Source organism: Tachyglossus aculeatus, chromosome 3 (genome assembly GCF_015852505.1).
Source record: "Tachyglossus aculeatus isolate mTacAcu1 chromosome 3, mTacAcu1.pri, whole genome shotgun sequence".
Classification (NCBI taxonomy): Eukaryota; Metazoa; Chordata; class Mammalia; order Monotremata; family Tachyglossidae; genus Tachyglossus; species Tachyglossus aculeatus.
Genome location: NC_052068.1, coordinates 70,991,314 through 71,017,768, shown reverse-complemented (window position 1 = coordinate 71,017,768; position 26,455 = coordinate 70,991,314). Strand labels below are relative to the sequence as shown.

Sequence of the window (26,455 nt, the reverse complement as noted above, 5' to 3'; positions counted from 1 at the left end):
GCAAGTGCTCAACAAATACCATAAAAAAACCTAATAGCCCAAAAGACATGCCTCTCTTCTCTTTCTCCGGATACAGTACCAGAATGATTACAGATGGAGGTGGGGTGCTCTGGGGGAGACGTGTTCATGGCGTCTCCATGGGTCGGAGATGACTCGACGGCATAAGACAAGACTCTCCCAAGCGCTTAGTACGGCACTCTGCACACAGTAATTGCTCAATAAATTCTATTGATTGATTGAGCAGTGACTCCAGACCGCCGGGACTCCTAGACAGGGAGGTTAGAGTCAGTTGAGTGGGCTGAGCGTGCACTGACACGGCTACCGGGAGGTCCCTGAACCTCGTTCCCAATTACTCCAGTGTCTGGCACATAGTAGACACTTAACAAATACAATAATAATAATAGTAGCCAGTCTCGGATTTGTAGTCATTGCTGGCCAAATCCATCTGTGCATATAGCTCAACCACCAGTTTCGGCCATTTGCTAGCCCCAACCCAGAGCAACTGAAAATGAGTGTTTGGGAACCGACCTTCATCGGAGACCAGAGGGCTGCGACCAAATGGGGAGTTCCGACATAAATGACAGAGCCCAGGACAGCACGGTGACTACAGGAGACTTTATTACCATCCCTGGGCTTCATCTTTCCCAGGACGGGATCCCCAGGTCTGCTGGGATCTGCCCGTTTCTCTGTCTCCAACTGGAAACATCCAGGCTAGGTCCAAAGGTGAGACCTAGTCCTTCATTAGCCCAGTAAGAGACAAAGACACACTAGCAGATCCAAACAGCATCTGGGAGTCTGGAGAACTCGGTCTTCCTTCAAGGAGACATTGCCGACGGCCAGCTAAACTCTTAAGGGCAAGTCAGAGCCCCCAGGAGAAACGCGCGATGACGCTCTTCCAGCCCAACAACGGCAGCAAAGGCTGGTGCCTAGTAAAGCCGTTACGTGACTGGCACTTTATTGCGGTTTGATCTTCTGAGCAGCTTCGAGAACAGACGCAGGGCTTACTTTGTCTCCAAACTCTCTCTCTCGATGTTCTAACAGAACGCCCTGCAAAGGGAAGGAGAAGCTTGAGTGTTAGGGTAGGGACTGTCTCTATATGTTGCCAACTTGTACTTCCCAAGCGCTTAGTACAGTGCTCTGCACACAGTGAGCGCTCAATAAATACGATTGATTGATTGATTGATTGATTGATTAAACTTGCCCCGGGAGGCAATTCGGGAACACGATAATGATAACCATGACAGAAAATCACTCTCTCTGCTTTCAAAGCCTTATTGAAGGCACATCTCCTTCGAGAGGCCTTCCCTAAGCCCTCATCTTCTAGACTGTGAGCCCACCGTTGGGTAGGGACCGTCTTTATATGTTGCCAACTTGTACTTCCCAAGCGCTTAGTGCTCTGCACACAGTAAGCGCTCAATAAATACGATTGAATGAATGAATGAATCTCCTTTTCTCCCACTCCCTTCTGCGTTGCCCTGACTTGCTCCCTGCATTCACCTCCCCTCCCCGACTCACAGTACTTACGCACCTATCCGTAATTTATTGTTTTACATTAATGTCTGTCTCCCCTCTAAACTGTAAACTTGTTGTGGACAGGGAATGTGTCCATTTATTGTCCCATTGTACTCTCCCAAGCGCTTCACACGGTGCACCCGCTAAGCGTGCAGTAAATATGATTGAATGAACAAAGGAAAGAACTATTCTTGCTCTGTTGCAAGGTCCAACTTAAATCTCAACCTTTGCCACAGAAGTGGGCGGAGGGGTGAGGGGGGTGGTCCTAGAAGAGCCAGAAAAAACAAACTCCTTCTTTGGAGAGCAACTCCCAGCTGCTGACTACTCAGCAACAAAACAGAGGGTGCGTCCCCGGAGTTTGGAGAAACTGAGTCTTCTGGGAAGGGTGAGTACCCAGGGAGTCATCAAAAGGCAAACACATTTCCAGCAGGGCCAGGCTTTCCAAATGGAGAGATGAGGCTGCACCTTGCCCCTCCTGCACCCGTGCACACACATTCATGCATTCATTCATTCATTCAATCGTAGTTATTGAGCGCTCACTGTGTGCAGAGCGCTGTACTAAGCGCTTGGGAAGTCCAAGTTGGCAACATCTAGAGACGGTCCCTACCCAACAGCGGGCTCACAGTCTAGAAGGGGGAGACAAAACAAAACATATCAACAAAATAAAATAAATAGAATAAATATGTACAAGTAAAATAAATAGAGTAATAAATCTGTACAAACATATGTACATATATACAGGTGCTGTGGGGAGGGGAAGGAGGTAAGGCGGGTGGGGGTAAGGGGAGGCATGGGGGCATGCACACACCGAGCCCAGGTGGCTTGCCCTCTGCAGCCCCAGAAATGGGTGGACGGGGGAAGGAGTGTGACTCCCTTCTCTCCTTCTCCAGCCCAGCCCATCCTCATCATCATCAATCGTATTTATTGAGCACTTACTATGTGCAGAGCACTGTACCAAGCGCTTGGGAAGTACAAATTGGCAACATCTAGAGACAGTCCCTACCCACCAGTGGGCTCACAGTCTAAAAGGGGGAGACAGAGAACAAAACCAAACATACCACACCCTCCGCTCCTCTGCCGCCGCTAACCTCACTGTGCCTCCTTCTCACCTGTCCCGCCGTCGACCCCTGGTCCACGTCCTCCCCCGGCCTGGAACGCCCTCCCTCCTCACATCCTCCAAACAAGCACACTACCCCGCTTCAAAGCCCTACCGAAAGCTCACCTCCTCCAGGAGGCCTTCCCAGACTGAGCTCCCCTTTTCCTCTGCTCCTCCTCTTCTCCTCCTTGCCCTGACTGCCCCTCTCTGCTCTACCCACCTCTCCCGCCCCACAGCACTTGTATATATTTGTACATATTTATTATTCTATTTATTTTATTTATGATAATGATAATAATAATAATGATGGTACTTGTTAAGCACTTACTATGTGCAAAGCGCCTGGGGGGGATACAAGGTGATCAGGTTGTCCCACGCGGGGCTCACAGTCTTCATCCCCATTTGACAGATGAGGGAACTGAGACCCAGAGAAGTGAAGTGACTCGCCCAAAGTCACACACAGCTGACAGTCGGCGGAGCTGGGATTTGAACCCATGACCTCTGACTCCAAAGCCCGGGCTCTTTCCACTGAGCCACGCTGCTTCTCTGTGATGATGTGTAAATATCTATAATTCTATTTATCTATTTTTTATGCTATTGATGCCTGTCTGCTTGTTTTGTTGTCTAGCTCTCCCCTTCTAGACTGTGAGCCCGTTGTTGGGAAGAAATTATCTCTATCTGTTGCCAAATTGTACTTTCCAAGCACTTAGTACAGTGCTCTGCGCACAGTAAGCGCTCAATAAATACGACTGAATGTATGTCTTAGTGAATAGAGCACAGGCCCGGGAGTCAGAAAGATATGGGTTCTAATCCCAGCTCTGCCTCTTGTCTGCTTTGTGACCTTGGGCAATCAATCAATCAATCAATCAATCGTATTTATTGAGCACTTACTGTGTGCAGAGCACTGTACTAAGCGCTTGGGAAGTACAAGTTGGCAACATATAGAGACTGTCCCTACCCAATGGTGGGCTCACAGTCTAAAAGGGGGAGACAGAGAACAAAACCAAACATAGTAACAGAATAAAATAAATAGAATAGATAGGTACAAGTAAAATAAATAAATAGAGTAATAAAACTTCTCTAAGCCTGTTACCTTATCTGTAAAATGGGGATTAAGAGTGGGAGCCCCTTTTGGAACGGGGCCTTTATCCAATCTGATTAGTTTGTATCTACCTCAGTGCTTACAACAGTGTTTGGCAAATAGAGCTTCACAAGTACCACAATAATAATTATTATTATTATGGTGTCAAAAGGGTATTAGCTCAGTTGGACTTCAGGAAACCTCTGCAAATCCCTTCCCCAGGCCTCAGTTTACCCCATGACTCCTCCAGAATGGGCAGAGAGTTTCATGGTATTACTGAGCATTTAGCGTTCAGAGCACTGTACATATTGTGCATATTTGTACATATTTATTATTCTATTTATTTTATTAATGATAATAATAAAAAAAATGATGGTACTTGTTAAGAACTTACTACTACTTCATACTTGTTAAGCACTTGTTAAGCACTTCTGGAGTGTACGATCCAATTAAACTGATAGACACGATCCCTGCCTACAAGTAGCTTACAGTCTAGTAGGGGATACAGACGTTAAAATAAATTACAGACAGGGTGGTGCATCACCCGTCTGAGTCATTCATTCATTCATTCATTCAATCGTATTTATTGAGTGCTTACTGTGTGCAGAGCACTGTACTAAGCGCTTGGGAATTACAAGTTGGCGACACAAAGAGACGGTCCCTACTCAACAACGGGCTCACAGTCTAGAAGGGGGAGACGGACAACAAAACAAAACATGTGGACAGGTGTCAAGTCATCAGAATAAATAGAATTAAAGCTAAATGCACATCATTAACAAAATAAATGGAATAGTAAATATGTACAAGTAAAATGAATAGAGTAATAAATCTGTACTAACATATATACAAGTGCTGTGGGCAGGGGAAGGAGTTGGGGGGGAGATGGGGAGAAGGAGAGGTAAAAAGGGGGCTCAATCTGATAAAGCATGAGTCTAGAGGGGGAGACAGACATTAACATAAAGAAATAAATTATGTGAATTACAGACATATATATATATACACGTTGGCTAGCATCACACTGGGAAAGGACTATGCCCTCCTTGCCGCATCACCATGACTTGCTCCCTTTATTCATCTCCCCTCCCAGCCCCACACCACTTGTTTACATATCTGCAATTTATTTATTTATATTAATGTCTGTCTCCCCTCTAGACTCCAAGCTTGTTGTGCGCAGGGAATGTGTCTGTTTATTATAGAGAAGCAGCGTGGCTCAGTGGAAAGAGCCCGGGCTGGGGAGCCAGAGGTCATGGGTTCTAATCCCGGCTCCGCCTCGTCAGCTGTGCGACCTTGGGCAAGTCACTTAACTTCTCTGGGCCTCAGTTCCCTCATCTGTAAAATGGGGATGAAGACTGTGAGCCCCTCGTGGGACAACCTGATTACCTTGTATCTACCCCAGCGCTTAGAACGGTGCTTGGCACATAGTAAGCGCTTAATACCAACATTATTATTATTATTATTATATTGTACTCTCCCAAGTGTTTACGTATGCGCTCAGTAAATATGACTGAATGAATGAATGGAAGTGCAGGGAGAAAGAGTCCCTGCACCAGTACCTCACTCCCCACATAATAATAATAATGAGTCAAGTGCTCATTATGTGTCAAGCACTGTTCAAAGTGCTGCGGTAGATACAAGGTAATCAGTTTGTCCCATGTGAGGCTCAATCTTAATCCCCACTTTACAGATGAGGGAACTGATGCACAGAGAAGTTCAGCAGCTTGCCCCAGGTCACACAGCAGACAAGTGGCGGAGCCGGGATTAGAACTCATGTCCTCTGACTCCCAAGCCGGGGCTCTTTCCACTGAGTCACGCTGCTTCCCCTTCCCCTCCCCAGTGCACTGGAGGAAAAGATTAAACGTCCCTGTCCCCAGAAGCCAGGTTCAGAGAGGCCGTGGGAGCAGCGGCAGAGAGAAGTGGGACGACGGCAGCCACACTGCTTTGCCCGCCTGGTACCTGCCCGCTCCACTTCCTAAATAAACCAGAAATAAATCTGACATTTCTTTCCCCTCACCACCCTTCTATTTTCTCCTCCCTTTAAAATGGATAATTGTTTTTGGCGCACTATCTGCTCCAATGTTTTATTTCATTTGGCTCTTCTCTGCATGGGCATGTTTATTGTTGCACTGTACTTTCCCAGGCACTCAGTACAGTGCTCTACACAAGGTAAGCGCTCAATAGGCATGACTGAATGAATGAATGAATGAAAGGTTTGCCTCAGAGCCACCCAACCGCACAGGGAAGAGCTTGGAGCCGGAGGGCCGGGAGAGGCTACCGTCCTGGACCGGGGCCCTAAAGGAGCTCCCCGTGTCCCCAAGAGAAAAGGGGAGCCGGTCAATCAATCAATCGCATTTATTGAGCGCTTACTGTGTGCAGAGCACTGTACTAAGCGCTTGGTCTAAGCTAAGGTCATCTCTGGAGGGATGCCAGGGATGCCTGGGAAGGTTGATTTGCTGGGAAGAGGAAGACGTGGAACAGGAGAGATAAACTGCTTGTTGCGGACAGGGACTGTGTCAGTTTGTTGTGTTGTACTCTCCCAAGTACTCAGTAAGCGCTCAATAAACACGACTGAATGAAGAAATGAACCACGGGACGATTGAAAGGGCTTGACTGTGGCTCTAAGACGCCCTCGGAAAAATAAAGGGAACAGTGAATACCGGGGAGAGCAGAATACCTGTTTGCCTGCCCCCAGGACGTAAACGCCTCCGAGGATCAGTCCTTCGCCCTCCAGGTTACCGGAGAAACCCTTGTTTCGGGCCCGGATGAAGTTCTGCCACACGCCCAGGCGGATGAACCCCAGAAACAGCATCTTCCTCTTGTGGGGACCATAGAATCTTTTCTGCAAGGATAAACGATCGTATGAAAAAGTCATCACCTCAGGGCTGTCGGAGCGGGAGGCGAAGGCACCGCGGTGGACGAAAAGCAGAGGAGGAGCGTTACGGGGCGTGGAGAGCCAGTGACCGTGGCACATATTGGGAGGTGAGAGGCTTACCTGACACGGTCTTGCAGCCCCAAGAGATGGTCTGGTAGCTGAGTGAATCGAGGGCTTCCCTCATGTGCAAGTTCAAGAATTTCCAGCCACGCGGAAAATCTCCAGGATCTAGCCTGAGGTACCGCAATGCACACCCAGCAACAAAGTCTGGGCCAGCGGTGTGTGTATGGGTGTGACTGCGTGTCTGTGCAAGCACATACATGCAGGTCTCCTGAGACCTCCACCCTTTTGCCCCTGACCTACTTTGAGCCCAAAAAGTTCTGGTCACCTTATTGAAAGGACACAAGGATAATCCGTGACCTCACCTCCAAAGAGCTCACTATGTAAGCGCCCACTCCCCTCTTCTATCAAGCCAAGAAGGGCTCCAGAAGAATCTGAACCGATGGCATGCCTATAAAATGCCCAAAGGGCATTATATAGGCATCTTGGCCTATAAGAAAATAAGAAAAAACACTCACACCCTCAGTGAGCCAGGAAGGGATGCCCCTCTGAACAGACAGGAAAGAGATTCTTCCGCAAGGTTAGCCCAGAAAACTGGATGAAATCATTAAAACAGATTCCATTTTGGATGGATCGTAGCGATCGCCGATTTTACAGGGTGGGAGAGGAAAGAGAGGAGCCCAACAATTCTGATCAATTGAGAGCGGGTCTCCCAGGAAACTAGTATATGAGGGGAGAGAACTGTGAGCTTAATGAGGGAGATGGACTGTGTCCAACCTGACTAGCTCGCATCTTGGGGAAGCAGTGTGGCCTAACGGATAGAGCCCGGGCCTGAGAATCAGAGGGAACTGGATTGTAATCCCAGCTCCCCCACTTGTCTGCTGTGTGACCTAGGGCCAGTGACTTCACTCCTCTGTGCCTCGGTTACCTCAGCCGTAAAATGAGGATTAAGACTGTGCGCCCATGCGGGACAGGGACCGTATCCAACATGACTATCTTGCATCTACCCTAGCACTTTGAACAGTGCCTGGCACACAGTAAGCGCTTAACAAATACCACAAAAAAACCCCCCAAACAACTCGGCAGCAACAGCTGCTCTCCCTCCCATCCATCCTCACAACTTTAGCAACGGCCCACTGAGTCACAGTTCAAGAAGGGCTTGGACAATCCACAAGAAGGTGCTTGGCATGACTGCCGTTCATAACCAACTGCCGTTGCCAAGGAGGCGAGAAAAAGCTAATCATGTAAGAGCATGTCATCAGCATCCGCACACAGTGAGCACTCAGTAAATACGACTGAATGAATGAATCGGCATCGAGCAGCCGAAAGACCGCTCACGGCTGGCAAGGAAGCTCAGCAGGGGCATTTATAGGACGCTACGCCCGACTGACGAAACCGAAGTCACGCCAATTCCCATCTAATGTCAGGCCAAGGCGATTTAGCTTCACACCTCGGCCACCACCCGCCCCTGCGCCGCCGCGGGGCCTTCTAACTCGGCACTGCACGTCGATCGACGCGGGTAGGAGACTCACCCTTTCATCCAGAAAGATTTCTCCTTTGAAATAGGGCTGGAAATCCTCTACTTCGGTTCCGATGTTTTCTTTCACCACCGCGTAGAGGGGCACCCCGAGCTGGTCCAGCTGGGGTTTCAGAGAGGACAGCTCTGCGGCCTCCTGGAAGAGAGCGAGACGGAGAAGGGCTGCACACCTGTGTCCCTGCAGAGACCCCCAAATCCGCAGACCCCCCCAGCACGCAACCGTTCGGCCCGACATCCAGACCACCGGCCTGAAGGGCTAGTTCTCAGGAAAACTGAGAGGACCGTAAAAGTGAGGGGTTCCCTTCTGGAATATCCCTGCTGTCAAGTTGCCAACCCAGGAACTTTGACAGGGAAATGACTTTAATGCCAGCGTGATGCTTGGGATCCAATCTATTCAGCATGTACTGCGTGTAGGGCACTGTACTGAACGCTTGGAAAAGTACAGTTGGACAGAGTTTTTTGATGGTATTTATTAAGCGCTCACTATGTGCCAAGCACTGTACTACGTGCTGGAGTTTCAAGCGAATCAGTTTGGACAGTCCTTGTCCAACATGGGGCTCACAGTCTTAATCCCTATTTTACAGATGAGGTAAATGATGCATAGAGAAGTTAAGTGACTTCCCAAGCGCTTTTGTACTTCCCAAGCGCTCTTGTACTTCCCAAGCGCTTTTGTACTTCCCAAGCGCTTAGTACAGTGCTCTGCACATAGTAAGCGCTCAATAAATACAACTGATTGATTGATTGACTTCCCAAAGTCACACAGCAGACAAGTGGTGGAGCCGGGATTAGAACACAGGTCCTTCTGGTTCCCGGGCCCGGGCTCTATCCACTAGAGCAGCGTGGCTCAGGGGAAAGATCACGGGCTTTGGAGTCAGAGGTCATGGGTTCGAATCCCGGCTCCGCCACGTCTGCTGCGTGACCTTGGGCAAGTCACTTAACTTCTCTGCGCCTCAGTTACCTCATCTGTAAAATGGGGATTAAGACTGTGAGCCCCACGTGGGACAACCTGATCACTTTGTACCCCCCCCCAGCGCTTAGAACAGTGCTTTGCACATAGTAAGCGCTTAACAAATGCCAACATTATTATTAAACCACCCCGCTTCTCAGCTTTTGATGGATGCAATCCCTGCGCACAAGGAGCTTTCAGTTAAGAGGAACTCTTCAGTCTACAGGACAACAGACAACAACCCCGAGGCAGCTGCCGCTGACAGGATCCTTCCAAACCTCAGCTTCCAGTTGTCCAGAAGTTCCGGGTGCTGCAAGTTAAAATTCCAAAGAAATTTCCAAAGAAGTTCCGGGAAAGAGGATGGATGGGGCTGGAAGTGCCTTGGGGTAATGGGTTCCTGGTCACACCAGGGGCTATTTCTCCAGATAAGGCAAGTGCATCTGTAACACTTACAAACAGCACGGCCCGGTGGAAAGAGCACAGGCCTGAAAGTCGGAAGACCCGGGTTCTAATCCCAGCTCTGACAATTGCTTGCTCTGTGACCCTGGGCACGTCATTTAACATCTCTGTGCTTCAGTTTCCCCAACTGTAAAATGGCAATTCCATGCCCGTTGTCCCTCCTACTTAGACTGTGAGCCCCAGCTGGGACGGGGACTGTGTCTGACCTGATTAACTTGTATCTGTCCCAGCATTTGGAATGGCGCTCGACACACAGTAAGCACTTAAGGATAACCATAATAATATTGATAATAAAATCACAACAAAGAATTTATCTAGGCCTTGGCTGAACTAATAAATCTGACCACCTTGAGCACCAGCCAGAGACCATAGGGACCATCTCTATATGTTATCATCAATCGTATTTATTGAGTGCTTACTGTGTGCAGAGCACTGTACCAAGCGCTTGGGAAGTACAAGTCGGCAACATATGTTGCTGACTTGCACTTCCCAAGCGTTTAGTACAGTGCTCTGCACACAGTAAGCACCCAATAAATATGATTGAACGAATGAATGACTTACAAGGCCTCCTTCAAAGCTTCCGACTTTATCTCTGAGGGTGGAGCTCTAAAACGTGTGTATGCAAAATGGAAAAAAAGTAGATTCATTCCCGCAGGCTGCAGAACACCCCACAATTAATTTAATTAAAATGAAAAAAAAATCACATACGCATCCACCCACCCTTTGGGAAACAACAAAAAAAAAAGTTTCCATACGGTTCTCTGCCTGGGCAAAAGGCAGCAGGTCAATGAGAACCAAGGCTTAATGACGGAAAGCTTTCCAAAGCTTTCAGTCTGCACACAGGTGTCTGATTTGGGAGAAATTAGTAGTCTGTGGCTACTAGGATCTCACTGCCATTTTAAAGGAGGAGGGTAATGGATCTGCTTGTCATGAAACACAGCCAGAAGCAGAAACCACACAACTGGAACCTCAAAGCATGGCTTCTACTTCCAGCTCGGCAGGGAATCACAGAATCATCATCATCATTGGTGGTATTTATTCACTCATTCATTCAATCATATTTATTGAGCGCTTGCTGTGTGCGGAGCACCGCACTAAGCGCTTGGGAAGTTCAAGTCGGCAGCATCTAGAGACGGTCCCTACCCGACTGCGGGCTCACAGTCTAGAAGGGGGAGACGGGCGACAAAATAAAATAAACAGAATAAATATGTACAAGTAAAATCAATCAACGGAGTAATTAATACGTACAGACATATATACATATGTACAGGTGCTGTGGGGAGGGGAAGGAGGTAAGGCGGGGGGATGGGGAGGGGGAGGAGGGGACCTATAGAGACGGTCCCTCCCCAACAGCGGGCTCACAGTCTAGAAGGGGGAGACGGACGACAAAACGTATTAACAAAATAAAATAAATAGAATAAATATGTACAAGTAAAATAAATAGAGTAATAAATACGTATAAACATATATACATATTTACAGATCGCTTACTGCGGGCAGAGAACTGTACTAAGCGCTTGGGAGAGTATAATACAACAGAGTTGGCAGCCACGTTCCCTGCCCACAACGAGCTTCCAGTCTTTCATGCACTCCCATGCCCCCTCCCTATAAAAATGGGGGGTTCGAGAGGCACGACCTTCAGTACGTCTCCCCGCAAGGCATTTGTATCATTTGCAACATCTCTATATGTTGCCAACTTGTACTTCCCGAGCGCTTAGTACAGTGCTCTGCACACAGTAAGCGCTCAATAAATACGATGGATTGATTGATTGATTGATGGACTGGTTGATCACATGGCCAGGAAGATGAGGAATTCATCAGGATAGAGAACAGGCCTGGGAGTCGTCAGAAGGACCTGGGTTCTAATCCCGTATCCACAACTTGTTGGCTGTGCGACCGTGGACAAGTCACTTAACTTCTCTGTGCCTCAGTTACCCCATCTGTAAAATGGGGATTAAAATTGTGAGCTGCAGGTGGGACAGGGACTGCGTCCAACCCGATTTGCCTGGATCCACCCCAGCGCTTAGTACAGTGCCCGACCCATAGTGAGAGCTTAACAGATACCACGCTGCTTGAGAAGCGTGGCTCAGTGGAAAAGAGCCCAGGCTTTGGAGTCAGAGGTCATGGGTTCAAATCCTGGCTCCGCCACTTGTCAGCTGGGTGACTTTGGGCAAGTCACTTCACTTCTCTGGGCCTCAGCTACCTCATTTGCAAAATGGGGATGAAGACTGTGAGCCCCCCGTGGGACAACCTGATCACCTGGTAACCTCCCCAGCGCTTAGAACAGTGCTTTGCACATAGTAAGCGCTTAATAAATGCCATCATTATTATTATTATTATTATTTGTACCGGACAAACACCGTATCCTCTGAGCAAGCCACGTATTTGCCGATGGAAATAAGGAGTTACCAGTGCCGGTCAGCAGGTCACCTACCTCTCTGCACAAAAATCATCCAGGGCGCCGCACAGCCATGATCACGGCCCCATTACGCTGCCAGAGCTCTCGGGCCTTAAATGTTCTGGGTTCCGATTCTGGCAAGAAAGAGACATTCAGCATTCTGCGCCACTCTGGGCCCTCGACTGATCATTTAGGTTTAAACTCAATCGATACTACAGAGGAGCGTAGCCTACCAGAAAGAGGTCGAGTCGGGGGCGAGGAGCAGACCTCCCCCTGCTACCTGCCTGCTGTGCCAATTTTACCATTCTGGGCTTCAGTTTCCTCATCTGTAAAATGGGGATAATCACCACTGCCTCCCCCCACCTCCCAGGAATTTGGGGAAAATAAAATGAGATCGTTAACGTGAATGTGCCGTGGAACGATAAAGCCCTAGGCAAATCCTAACTGGGAAGCAGCGTGGTTTAGTGGATAAAGCATGGGCCTGGGCGCCAGAGGACTTGGATTCTAAATTCTGGCTCTGCCACTTGCCTGCTGAATGTAAGTCACTTCAATCCTTTGTGCCTCAGTTTCCTCAACTGCCAAATGGAGACTCGATAGCTTTTCTCCCTCCTACCAAGACTGTGAGCCCCAAGAGGGCGGGGATTGTGCCCGACCTGATCAACTTGTATCTATCCCAGCACTTGATAAACAGCTTAACAAACACCATAAAAAAATCCAAGGCAATCAATCGATCAATCAATTAATGGTATATGTTGAGCACAGCACTGTACCGAGCGCTTGGGAGAGTACAGTGTAGCAGAGTCGGTAGAGACGTTCCCTGCCCACAAGGAGCTTTCCTCTGAGGCAGAGATCAGGCTTGCGTGGAAACTTGGTATCAGTGTTTTAGATTGTGAGCCCCAAGAGGGACCGTGATTATTTCCCACCTGGGCATTCTCTCTCAGGTCTCACCACAGTGCTCTACACACACTAAGCACTTAATGAATAATAATTCTGGTATTTGTTAAGCGCTTACTATGTGCAAGGCACTGTACTAAGCGCTGGGGTGGTACAGGCAAATCGGGTTGGACACAGTCCCCGTCCCACATGGGGCTCACAGTCTCAATCCCCATTTTACGGATGAGGCGCAGAGGAGTTAAGTGACATGCCCAAGGACACTCAGCAGACAAGCGGCAGAGCAGGGATGAGAACGCCTGCCCTTTTCACACCCAGGCCCATGCTCTACCCACCCTGCCATGCTGTTTCTCAAGACGATTACGACTCCCAGCCTCCGAGTTCAGCCCTCACCTTTTCCCAGGGTTTTCAGTTCTCCATCTTCCAGGTATTCCAGCGTAGCCTTCTCCGGCTTCGTCAGCAGAAGGTCGGTGTTAGCCAAGAGCAGCCCCACCGCCGCTGCGCCCAGGGCTCCGACCCCAACGGACCACATCCCCAGGGAGAAGAGCCCTAGGTCCGGGGGAAAAGGCATCCCTAAAGTCAGGGGGGGCGGACAGAGAGAGAGGGGGAGACAGATATTAGGATATGTTCCTCAGAGCCACTGGTGCACAGAGGTGGCACTTTCAGCGGCAGGCTGGGAGGGGTTGAGTGGGTGATATTTCCTCCCCATCCTCCTCCTTCCTTCCCCTTCTTCTCCCTCTCCACCTCCTCCTCTCAGACTAACGCAACAGTCCTCGGGGCTGCGTTCCAAATTACAACATAAACGGGGGTGACCCCGCAGATATCCCAAATAAGAGATCGAAATGTCTTTTCCCACATTCCCGGAGTCTGACCTCCGTCACCTCTACTTCAGGGGCATTTGAAAACCTCTTTGCACTTCACCGCAGGCACCCAATACTCTACTACTTTCCAGTGGTTCACAGGGAGATTCAAACGTCAGCCTCTCCCCAGATCTCTGCAGCGCAGCATGCCAGGTCCACGGGCCGTTTTTGATTTGGTGGGCAAAGGAGATGATGATAATATTCACAGTGTGATTTGTTAAGCTCTCGGTGCCAGGCACTGCACTGAGCGCTGGGTAGATACAAGATAATCAAGTTGGACACAGTCCCTGTCCCACATGGGGCTTGCAGTCTAAAGGGGAGGGAGAACGGATATTGAATCTCCATTTTACCAGTGAGGAAATCGAGGGACTTGGAGAAGTTAAATAACTTGTCCAAGACCAAACAGCAGGTAAGTGACAGAGCAGGGATTAGAACCCAGGACTTCATACTCCTAGGCCAGCTGCTTTTATTCGTGAGTGCTATATTGGTACTAATATGCTTCACTCCTTGAGTGCTAGCCTTCTCACTGTGCCTCAGTCTCACTGTGCCACTGCATCCACGTCCCGCAACACCCTCCCTCCTCAAATCCGACAGACAATGACTCTCCCCAGCTTCAAAGCCTTACTGAAGGCACATCTCCTCCGAGAGGCCTTCCCAGACTAAGCCCCACTTTTCCTCATCTCCCACTCCCTTCCGCGTTGCCCTGACTTGTTCCCTTTGCTCTTCCCTTCTTCCAGCCCCACAGCACTTATGTACCTATCTGTCTATTTGCATTCACGTATTTATTTTACTTGTACATATTTACTGTTAATGATGCACATTTAGCTTTAATTCTAGGTGTTCTGATGACTTGACACCTGTCTAGATGTTTTGTTTTTTTGTCTGTCTCCCCCTTCTAGACTGTGAGCCCGTTGTTGGGTAGGGACCGTCTTGATATGTTGCTGACTTGTACTTCCCAAGCGCTTAGTACAGTGCTCTGCACACAGTGAGCGCTCAATAAATACAATTGAATGAATGAATGAATTCATGTCTGTCTCCCCGCCTCTAGACTGTAACCTCACTGTGGACGGGGAATGCGTCTGCTTATTGTTGTACTGTATTCTCCCAAGCGCTTAGTACAGTGTTCTGCACACAGTAAGCACTCAATAAATACGATTGAATGGAACTAGCCTGAGGACAGTAACTCTTCCACACATAAACTTTGCAAAACATTAGGTAGATCTTCCTTAATGTGTGCAGATATTTAGATAGGTGAGAGGGCTTTGAATGCAAAATATCCTACTCTGGCAGTGAGCAAGTGGTGATTCATCAAAAAATCACTTTGTGAAGACTCTGAGAAGCAGTATGGCCTCATGGAAAGAACACGGCCTGAGTTTCAGAGGACCTGGGTCCTAATTCTATATATATGTACATATTTATTACTCTATTTATTTATTTATTTATTTTACTTGTACATATCTATTCTATTTATTTTATTTTGTTAGTATGTTTGGTTTTGTTCTCTGTCTCCCCCTTTTAGACTGTGAGCCCACTGTTGGGTAGGGACTGTCTCTATATGTTGCCAACTTGCACTTCCCAAGCGCTTAGTACAGTGCTCTGCACAAAGTAAGCGCTCAATAAATATGATTGATTGATTGATTGATTAATCCCAGCTCCGCCACTTGTCTGCGGTGTGACCTCGGGAAAGTCACTAAACTCCTCTGTACCTCAGTTACCTCATCTTTACAATGGGGATTAAGGCGGGGAGCCCTATGTGGGACAGGATCTGTGTCCAACCTCATTATCTTTTATCTACCTCATGGATAGTGCAATGCCTGGTAAATAGTAAGAGCTCAACAAATCTATTAAAAGAAAAAAAGAATCTGCAAATGAATGTGTGTTTGTTCCTTGGGTGGTTGAGCTGCCAGACACAAATCACTATTGTGTTACCATCAATTAACTCTTTTATACTGTACTCTCTCCAGTGCTTAGTACAATGCTCTACAGGCAGTCAGCACTCCATAAATACAATCGATTGATCATTTCTAGGAAACTTTCGACTTGCAGAGCACCATAACTTCTTTTAATTGCCTTCTGGTATTCTCTCCAATCATCCTGGGATGGCACACTGGTCATTTTACAGTTAGATGCCCACGGCAACGACCGAGAGCATCACGAGCAGACGTCCCAAAGCCTTAAACTTTGAATGCTTTGCTGAATCAATCAATCAATCAATCATATTTATTGAGTGCTTACTGTGTGCAGAGCACTGTACTAAGCGCTTGGGAAGTACAAGTTGGCAACATATAGAGACAGTCCCTACCCAACAGTGGGCTCACAGTCTAAAAATCTACTGGCTATGCTGGAGATCCCTTTAGGCAGCTCTTTTGGGAACCCGCCGCCCCCGCCCCCGGCGACTCCACATATTGATGGAAAACACCAGAACCCAAATTTGAGCTGACTCTACAGAATATTATTCTTAATCTCACATTTGAAGCATACGCTTTCATATGAAGACCTGCTGTCTCTGAGAGGACAAAATGTGAACAAATGTCAATGAGCATTTCTCAAATTGGGTGGCATAGTAGAGCACAGGCCTGGGAGTAAAAGGACTGGGTGGCTCTGCTACTTGCCTGCTGTGTGATCTTGGGCGAGTCACTTCACTTCTCTAGGCCTTAGGCACATCTCCCCCAAGAGACCTTCCCTGACTAAGCCGTCTTTTCCTTTTCCTCCACTCCCTTCTGCGCCCCAACTTGCCCCCTTTATTCATCTCCCCTCCCAGCCCCACAGCACTTACATGCCTATGATTTATTTATTTTTATTAATGTCCGCCTCCCACCTCCTCTAGACTGTAAGCTTGTTGTGGGCAGGGAATGTGTCTGTGTACTGTGATGTTATACTCTCCCAAGTGTGTGCTCTGCCCACAGTAAGTGCTCAATAAATACATTTCATTGACTGACCTCAGGTTCCTCATCTGTAAAATGAGAATCGGTACAAGTTCTCTCTCCCACTTAGATTGAGACCCACAATAGTTAGGTACAGTGTTCTGCCTGATTATCCCGCAACTATCCCAGCACTTAGTATAGCTCTTGGCACACAGCAGCAGCTAAGAAATACCACGGTTATTAGTGTCAGACTAAGAAAAGTTGATCATCATCATCAATCGTATTTACTGAGCGCTTACTGTGTGCAGAGCACTGTACTAAGCGCTTGGGAAGTACAAGTTGGCAACATATAGAGACGGTCCCTACCCAACGGTGGGCTCACGGTCTAAAAGGGGGAGACAGAGAACAAAACCAAACATACTAACAAAATAAAATAAATAGAATACATGTGTACAAGTAAAATAGAGTGATAAATATGTACAAACATATATACATATATACAGGTGCTGTGGGGAAGGGAAGGAGGTAAGATGGGGGGGATGATTGTTCCATTTCATTCAAATCAAACCATCAAATAGCACGCTACACAATGCACTTTAAAGGTTCGGCTCTAGACTGTAAGCTCATGGAGGGCAAGGAATGCGTCTGCTTTTTGTTATATTGTACTCTCCCAAGTGCTCGTAGTAAGTGCTCAATAAATACGACTGAATGAAGGTACAGTGGTTGTAGTGCTGCAGCAGAATGCGCTGTAGAGACGACCATTACAACGGACACCACCTGCTGAAGAAAGCCACACTATTCCTCCAGAAACCCGGGGACGCTTCAGCGATGAAAGAACTGCCCTTTCTGGGTGCAGAGTGAGAGATTACACAAGATAGTTCATAAAAATAAATTACACAATTGTTGAAGAGGAGGGAAAAAAGCAACATGGAAGCACAGCGCTTAGAACAGTGCTTGGCACAAAGTAAGCGCTTAACAAATACCATTATTATTATTATTATTGTTAACTACTCCCTACTCCCTACTATTATCTTTTTCCCTACAGAGAAGCAGTGTGGAATACTATTACATTATTATTATTATTGTTAACTACTCCCTCCTATTATCTTCTTCCCTACAGAGAAGCAGTGTGGAATACTATTACATTATTATTATTATTGTTAACTACTCCCTACTATTCTCTTCTTCCCTACAGAGAAGCAGTGTGGCTTAACGGAAAGAGCACGGGCTTCGGAGTCGGAGATTATGGGTTCAAATCCCAGCTCCACCAATTGTCTGCTGTGTGACCTCGGGCAAGTCACTTCACTTCTCTGTGCCTCAGTGACCTCATCTGTAAAATGGGGATTAAGACTGTGAGCCCCACGTGGGGCAACCTGATCACGCCGTACCCCGCTCCCATGCTTAGAACAGTGCTTTGCACGTAGTAAGCGCTTGACAAGTGCCATCGTTATTATTCTTTATTACCTGAATCTTTCTCACTGGCCCAGGACCAGCCTATTTCTTTGCTGCCTCTCACTCAGAGGGCCAGACCAGCTAGGCGACTTCAGCCGACCCAATCAATCAATCAATCAGTCGTATTTATTGAGCGCTTACTATGTGCAGAGCACTGTACTAAGCGCTTGGGAAAGTACAAATTGGCATCACATAGAGACAGTCCCTACCCAACAGTGGGCTCATTTCGAAGCACTCAAACAAAGCCAAAGCCTCTTCCTCCCTGGAGAGAAGCCACTCACCGTTGGTGACGCCTGAGGGACGCGGGGTCTCCGATCGTCCTCCCCCCGCTGCCGGCCCAGACTCGGGGAGCCGCTCCGAATGCCAAGGGGAGAAATCCCTTCCGATCCCTTTTGACTCAGTCTAGGAAAGGCGGAGCCGGGCACACCCCCAGCCCAGGAACTTCTTTTATGCTCCGTTCAATTCCTGGCAGCTAATCACACTTTGGAGCCTCTCGAGCTGGGAAGGGGGTGAGGGGGAAATGCCAAGCTTCTTCCCCAAAAACAGACTTTCTCTGTGTCCTTAACAGTCCCACGGGGGGTTGCTAAGAGCAGATGCGACTGGTTGGGAAAGGACCACTGCACATTTGGCAGTTCTGACAATAATGCTTCTTTTTTCATCGCAGCTGGACATGGGAGCACGCACTCTCAGGACAGCGCTTCTTTCTGGGTACAAGCTCCCGAAAGCATTAATAATGATAATAATAATAACGATGGCATTTGTTAAGTGCTTACTACGTGCCAGACACTGTACTAAAGCTCTCGGAGTCTGTTTGGTTTTGTTCTCTGTCTCCCCCTTTTAGACTGTGAGCCCACTGTTGGGTAGGGACTGGCTCCATATGTTGCCAATTTGTACTTCCCAAGCGCTTAGTACAGTGCTCTGCACATAGTAAGCGCTCAATAAATACGACTGATGATGATGATGATACCAGCAAATCGAGTTGGACACAGTCCCGGTCTCATGTGGGGCGCACAGTCGCAATCCCCATTTGACGGATGAGGTAACTGAGGCCCAGAGACATGAAGTGACTTGCCCAAGGTCATACAGCAGACCAGCAGTGGAGCCGGAATTAGAACCTCTGACCTTCTGACTCCCAAAGCCCATGATCAATCAATCAATCAATCGTATTTATTGAGCGCTTACTGTGTGCAGAGCACTGTACTAAGCGCTTGGGAAGTACGAGTTGGCAACATATAGAGACGGTCCCTACCCAACAGTGGGCTCACAGTCTAAAAGGGGGAGACGGAGAACAAAACCAAACATACTAACAAAATAAAATAAATAGAATAGATATGTACAAGTAAAATAAATAAATAAATAGAGTAATACATATGTACAAACATATATACATATATATAGAGGCTGTGGGGAAGGGAAAGAGGTAAGATCCTTCATCTATCCACTACGCCATGCCCGGGCCCGGGAATCAGAGGACCTGGATTCTAATCCCAGTTCTGCCACTTGCCTGCCATGAGACCTTGAGCAAGTTACTTAACTTCTCTGTGCCTCAGTTTCCTCACCTGGAAAAAAGAGATTCATTCATTCAATCATATTTATTGAGCACTTACTGTGTGCAGGGCACTGTACTAAGTGCTTGGGAAGTACAAGTTGGTAACATATAGAGATGGTCCCTACCCAACAACGGGCTCACAGTCTAGAAGACAAAACAAAACATGCAGACAGGTGTCAAAATCATCAGAACAAATACAATTAAAGCCATATATGATGATGGCATTTTATTAAGCGCTTACTATGCACAGGGCACTGTACTAAACGCTTGGGAAGTACAAGTTGGTAACATATAGAGACGGTCCCTACCCAACAACGCGCTCACAGTCTAGAAGACAAAACAAAACATGTAGACAGGTGTCAAAATCATCAGAACAAATAGAATTAAAGCTATACATAATGATGGCATTTTATTAAGTGCTTACTATGCGCAGGGCACTGTACTAAACGCTTGGGAAGTACAAGTTGGTAACATATGGAGATGGTCCCTACCCAACAACGGGCTCACAGTCTAGAAGACAAAACAAAACATGTAGACAGGTGTCAAAATCATCAGAACAAATAGAATTAAAGCCATATATAATGATGGCATTTTATTAAGCACTTACTATGCGCAGGGCACTGTACTAAACGCTTGGGAAGTACAAGTTGGTAACATATAGAGATGGTCCCTACCCAACAACGCGCTCACAGTCTAGAAGACAAAACAAAACATGTAGACAGGTGTCAAAATCATCAGAACAAATAGAATTAAAGCCATATATCTCTCCCCCTTTTAGACTGTGAGCCCACTGTTGGGTAGGGACTGTCTCTATATGTTGCCAATTTGTACTTCCCAAGTGCTTAGTACAGTGCTCTGCACATAGTAAGAACTCAATAAATACGATTGATGATGATGATGATGATATATAATGATGGCATTTTATTAAGCGCCTACTATGCGCAAAGCACTGTTCTAAGCGCTGGGGAGGTTACAAGGTGATCAGGTTGTCTCACGTGGGGCTCACGGTCTTAACCCCCATTTTACAGATGAGGGAACAGAGGCACAGAGAAGTTAAGTGACTTGCCCAAAGTCACCCAGCTGACAATTGGCGGAGTTGGGATTCGAACCCATGGCCTCTGACTCCAAAGCCTGGGCTCTTTCCACTGAGCCATGCTGCTTCTCTTATGCACGTCATTAACAAAATAAGTAGAATAGTAAATACATACAAGTAAAATAAATGGAGTAATAAATCTGTACCAGTATATACAAGTGTTGCGGGGAGGGGAAGGAGGTAGGGCGGGGGGGGATGGGGAGGAGGAGAGGAAAAAGGGGGCTCAGTCCGGGAAGGCCTCCTGGAGGAGGTGAGCTCTCAGTAGGGCTTTGAAGGGAGGAAGAGAGCTCGCTTGGCGGATGTGTGGAGGGAGGGCATTCCAGGCCAGGGGGAGGGCGTGGGCCGGGGGTCGATGGCGGGACAGGCGAGAACAAGGCCCAGTGCGGAGGTTAGCGGCAGAGATCCAATACCTGTTCCCTCTCATGCGAGCCCGAGGACTGTGTCCAATCTGATTAACTTCTACCTACTCCAGAGCTTTGAACAGTACTTGACACACGGTGAGTGCTTAACAAATATGACAGTTATTATTATTCAATCAAGTTCATATCATGATTCTTATCAATCAATCAAACAACAGCATTGATTGGTGCAGAGCACTGCACTGTCCCATCCACCAAGCTAGCTCTCTTCCTCCCTTCAAGGCCCTGCTGAGAGCTCACCTCCTCCAGGAGGCCTTCCCAGACTGAGCCCCTTCCTTCCTCTCCCCCTCGTCCCCCTCTCCATCCCCCCCATCTTACCTCCTTCCCTTCCCACAACACCTGTATATATGTTTGTACATATTTATTACTCTATTTATTTTACTTGTACATATCTATTCTATTTATTTTATTTTGTTGGTATGTTTGGTTTTGTTCTCTGTCTCCCCTTTTAGACTGTGAGCCCACTGTTGGGTAGGGACTGTCTCTATATATTGCCAATTTGTACTTCCCAAGCGCTTAGTACAGTGCTCTGCACATAGTAAGCGCTCAATAAAAACGATTGATGCTGATGATGATGACAGTCTCCCCCTTCTAGACTGTGAGCCCACTGTTGGGTAGGGACTGTCTCTATGTGTTGCCAACTTGTACTTCCCATGCGCTTAGTAAGTGCTCTGCACACAGTAAGCGCTCAATAAATACGATTGATTGATTGCTTAAGCACTCAGGGAGAGGATGTTGAACTCTCCCTCTTCTCCTCCCTAACGAACACCTTATCCCTAATAAGGTGGAACTTGGCAACAACCTTCTCAAGGTTCCTAGGGAACCTTCGCCTGTTGGCCAATCATCATCATCATCATCAATCGTATTTATTGAGCGCTTACTGTGTGCAGAGCACTGTACTAAGCGCTTGGGAAGTACAAGTTGGCAACATATAGAGACGGTCCCTACCCAACAGTGGGCTCAGGGGAACATATCGACAGTCCTCCTAGGCAGGCCGGCTGCTCGGGAGCGCCTTCGCCCCCCAAAAACACTCACTCGCCCTCCTCCCCCCCCGACATCCATGCTCCACCAGGATGGTGAAGAACACGGGCAGCGTGAGGCCTTCTCAGCTTCCAGAGCGGTGGGTAGGCTGTGGCTGCCACCATGCCCGTGACTAGAGCCGGGGCGGTGAGGTTTGGACTCTGAGCCATGGTGAGCCCACTGTTGGGTAAGGACTGTCTCTATATGTTGGCCAATTTACATCCCCTTGCCCCTCCATTAGAGGACAGAGACTATGTCTTTTACTTCTGTTGTCTGTTCTCAAGCGGGCAGCCAGCACGGTGCCCTGCCTTCAGTGGGTGCCCGGCAGAGTGCCCTATCCATAATGGTCACCCAGCACAGTACCTTGCTCATAGTTGGCTCCCAGCCCAGGGCCTTGCCCACCATAGGTGCCCGGTCTACAGAGAGCAGCCAGGACAGTGCCTTACCCATAATGGGCATAAAGCACAGTTCCCTGCCCACAATAGGCAACCAGAACAGCGCCCTGTCCGCAGCGGGTGTCCAACACAGTGCCTTATTCACAATGAGCGCCCAGCACAGTGCTCTGCGCATGTGCACAGCTGTGTCTTCCAAAAATCACATCACGCTGTATCCAGGTTCACATGTTTTGTCAGAACATTTCCTAAATCTGCCATGGCATCCTACGCAGAACCCGTCGTCAATCCACACGCTCTGGTAGAGCTCTGGCCTTCCCAGACTGAGCCCCCTCCTTCCTCTTCCCCTTCTCCCCTTCCTCCCCCTTCCCCCCGCCTTACCTCCTTCCCCTCCCCACAGCACCTGTATAGATGTATACATTTATTACTCTATTTTATTTGTGCATATTTATTCTATTTATTTTATTTTGTTAATACGTTTGGTTTTGTTCTCTGTCTCCCCCTTCTAGACTGTGAGCCCACTGTTGGGTAGGTACCGTCTCAATATGTTGCCAATTTGTACTTCCCAAGCGCTTAGTACAGTGCTCTGCACGCAGTAAGCGCTCAATAAATACGATTGAATGAATGAATGTTGCCAACTTGTACTTCCCAAGCGCTTAGTACAGTGCTCTGCACACAGTAAGCGCTCAATAAATACGATTGATTGATTGATGAGCCTGAAACGGCTCCTCCAGGCCGATGCCCCGTCCCCCTTATTTTGTCGTCAGAACAAATAGAATTAAAGCTAAATGCACATCATTAACAAAATAAATAGAATAGTAAATATGTACAAGTAAAATAAATAGAGTGATAAATCTGTACGAAGATATATACAGGGGCTGTGGGGAGGGGAAGGAGGTAGGGCTGGGGGGGGGATGGGGAGGAGGAGAGGGAAAAGTGGGCTCAGTAGGGCTTTGAAGGGACGAAGAGACTTAGTAAGTACTGGAATACATACAATACAATCAGAAAAATCGATTAATCGCATTTATTGAGCACCTTCTGCGTGCAAAGCAGTGCTTTAAGGGCTTGGGAGAGCACAGTTCAACAGTTGGTGGGCACATTCCCTGCCCGCAAGCTTTCGGTCTCGAGCACAGTCCTTGTCCCGCACGGGGTTCACAGAAGGGAGGGATCCTCGTTTTTATTGATGAGGAAGCCTTGGCATGGAGCTTAGTTAGAATTAACAAGAGGGCACTCAAAACTTCCTCTGGCACCCCATGAATTGCTTTTTAAGATTTGGCTTTCGGCAGTTTTCCTGTTCAGAACAATGAAGCGAGTTGGGAGAGAGAGCTACTGTTTCGCCCAGAAACAGTGAGAGGGGAAGGGGTGAGGGGAGGGTCCCAACCTTCCTCCAGTGGTGAGTTCGAGAGGAAGAGGGGCTCCACTGGTTCACGTAAACGATGATTTACTGCATCTAAGGCGCATTTATTTACAACCCGACTTGCTTGTAATCACCCCAGCGCTTAGATTAATATTTGGCACATAGTAGGCGCTTAACAAATACCATCATTATTATATCAGGTTGGACACAGTCCCTGTCCCAGACAGGGCTCACAGTCTTAATTCCCGTTTTAAAGACGAGGTAACTGAGGCACAGAGAAATAAAATCAATCAATCAATCGTATTTATTGAGCGCTTACTGTGTGCACAGCACTGTACTAAGCGCTTGGGAAGTACAAGTTGGCAACACATAGAGACAGTCCCTACCCAACAGTGGGCTCACAGTCTAAAAGGGGGAGACAGAGAACAAAACCAAACATACTAACAAAATAAATAGAATAGATATGTACAGGTAAAATAAATAGAGTAATAAATATGTACAAGGTCACACAGCAGACAAAGGGCAGAGCCGGGATTAGAACCCAGGTCCTTCTGATTCCTTGGCCCATGCTCTAGCCACTAGGCCATGCTGCTCATGTTGTAAAGAACTGAGAAGAAAACAAAGCCCATAAATGAACCAAACAAGGACAACACTCACAATAAGCAGCACTAAAGAGGAGCGTGGCCCACGGGAAAGGATACAGGCCCTGGAGTCGGAGAAGTTGAGTTCTAATTCTGCTCCGCCACTTGCCTGCTGTGCGACCTTGGACATGTAAGCTAACTTCTCTGTGCCTCAGTTTCCTTATCTATGGGGATTAAATCCTATTCCCTGCTAGACTGTGAGCCCCATATGGGACGAGGAATGCGTCCAACCTGACATCCTGTCTTGTACTTATCCCAGTGCTTAATACAATGCTTGGCACAGGCCATAATAATAATTATTATTCTATTTGCTGCTCCAGAGCCGTTAGCTTTTTGATGCCCATGGGACAGAGCTTTACCCAGGGATCATTTGGGAGTCGAGACGGCTGTTTCGTGAGGATTAGATTTTCTCCAAGGCATCTGGCATCAGTCCCTTTAGCATGAGTGCATGGGCTGGGCTAGGGGCCCTGGGGCTACTGGCCAATGATTAATCAGAGCTAGGAGGTAAGAAATGCAATGTTCCTGCAGAAAAAGCTCTACCCTGAGTCCCTGCAGCTGCCGAAGAGGATGATCTACTGACTCTGGATAGAAGACACCCGAAAACCCGCCTAGATTTCAGAGGAACAGGGAGGCTGTTACACCGCTGGACTCTATCACGAGAGCTGGGCCCTTCCAAAACCTTGTGCTGAAAAAAAGGTCACGCTCAACTCCTCACCCATTTTGGTGCATGCGCGTGCTCACATACACACAGAAACAGATGCAATTCCTTTAGAGAACCCAGCACTTCGCGTTCTCTAACAGCATTGTGGTCAAAACACACAGTGACAACGCGCATTATGTCAGCACTGACTACTCACCAAGCGACTACCAAGACGAACAGCTTTAATACAGTGCTCTGCATACAGTGAGCGCTCAATACATGCGATTGAATGAATGAGCCCGTCTTCCAGACTGTGAGCCCGTTGTTGGGTAGGGACCGTCTCTATCTGTTGCCGACTTGTACTTCCCAAGCGCTTAGTACAGTGCTCTGCATGCAGTAAGCGCTCAATAAATACGACTGAATGAATGAGCCCGTCTTCCAGACTGTGAGCCCATTGTTGGGTAGGGACCGTCTCTATCTGTTGCCGACTTGTACTTCCCAAGCGCTTAGTACAGCGCTCTGCATGCGGTAAGCGCTCAATAAATACAACAATGAATGAATGAAACGGTATCACACACGGAGGGCACATTTTCTTTAAATACCTTTGGCATTTTGCAAGACCTCAAGTCGCCCACTGTAACAAAGGTCAGCTCGGTGGAAAGTAATCACTTTTCCATTCTCACAGGGCTACTTTCACATCATCATCATCATCATCAATCGTATTTATCGAGCGCTTACTGTGTGCAGAGCACTGTACTAAGCGCTTGGGAAGTACAAGTTGGCAACATATAGCGACAGTCCCTACCCACCAGTGGGCTACCCAGGATTACTGAAATCAGCAATTTGCTTGTATTCAGTAAGTCAGTAATATATCAGTATATATCAGTAATATGTAAATCAGCATATAGTACTGAATTATATCCCAAGCGCTTAGTACAGTGCTCTGAACATAGTAAGCGCTCAATAAATATGATTGATTGATCGATTGATTGATATATAACCTATCTCAGTTGTGGGGGTTAAAATCCAGAAAACAATCTGGCATGCACAAAATCCCATCACTCCTATCCCTGGATTTTACCGGAGCTGCACAAACTCCTTAAAAGTCACCAGCTATTTAAAAAGGAAACGAAAGGATCTAGGAGTAGAAAACTTTGGACTGGCGCCACCGTGAACCGATAATCTGGTAGCGAAATTAGTCACTGAGGATGCATTTCAAATTCTGGATGTTATTTACATTTCTGATTCAACAGAAGTTCACCACGACTCAAACCTCAAGTTTGTGTCATCTTAACCTCAACAAGGCAATCCCATGTGGA

At 47.6% G+C, this 26,455-nt stretch overlaps 1 protein-coding gene across 1 annotated transcript; it reads right to left on the bottom strand.

Moving 5' to 3' along the window:
- Nucleotides 1-600: 600 nt before the first annotated feature.
- PRXL2A (peroxiredoxin like 2A) lies at nt 601-13,422 on the bottom strand. The gene is made up of 5 exons (XM_038743933.1): nt 13,243-13,422; nt 11,995-12,092; nt 8,151-8,291; nt 6,361-6,525; nt 601-1,047 (listed from the first exon to the last, which is right to left on the bottom strand). Exons 1-5 carry the CDS (start codon nt 13,418-13,420, stop codon nt 955-957), a joined length of 675 nt encoding a protein of 224 aa, XP_038599861.1. The 5' UTR covers nt 13,421-13,422; the 3' UTR covers nt 601-954.
- Between the last annotated feature and the right edge of the window lie 13,033 nt (nt 13,423-26,455).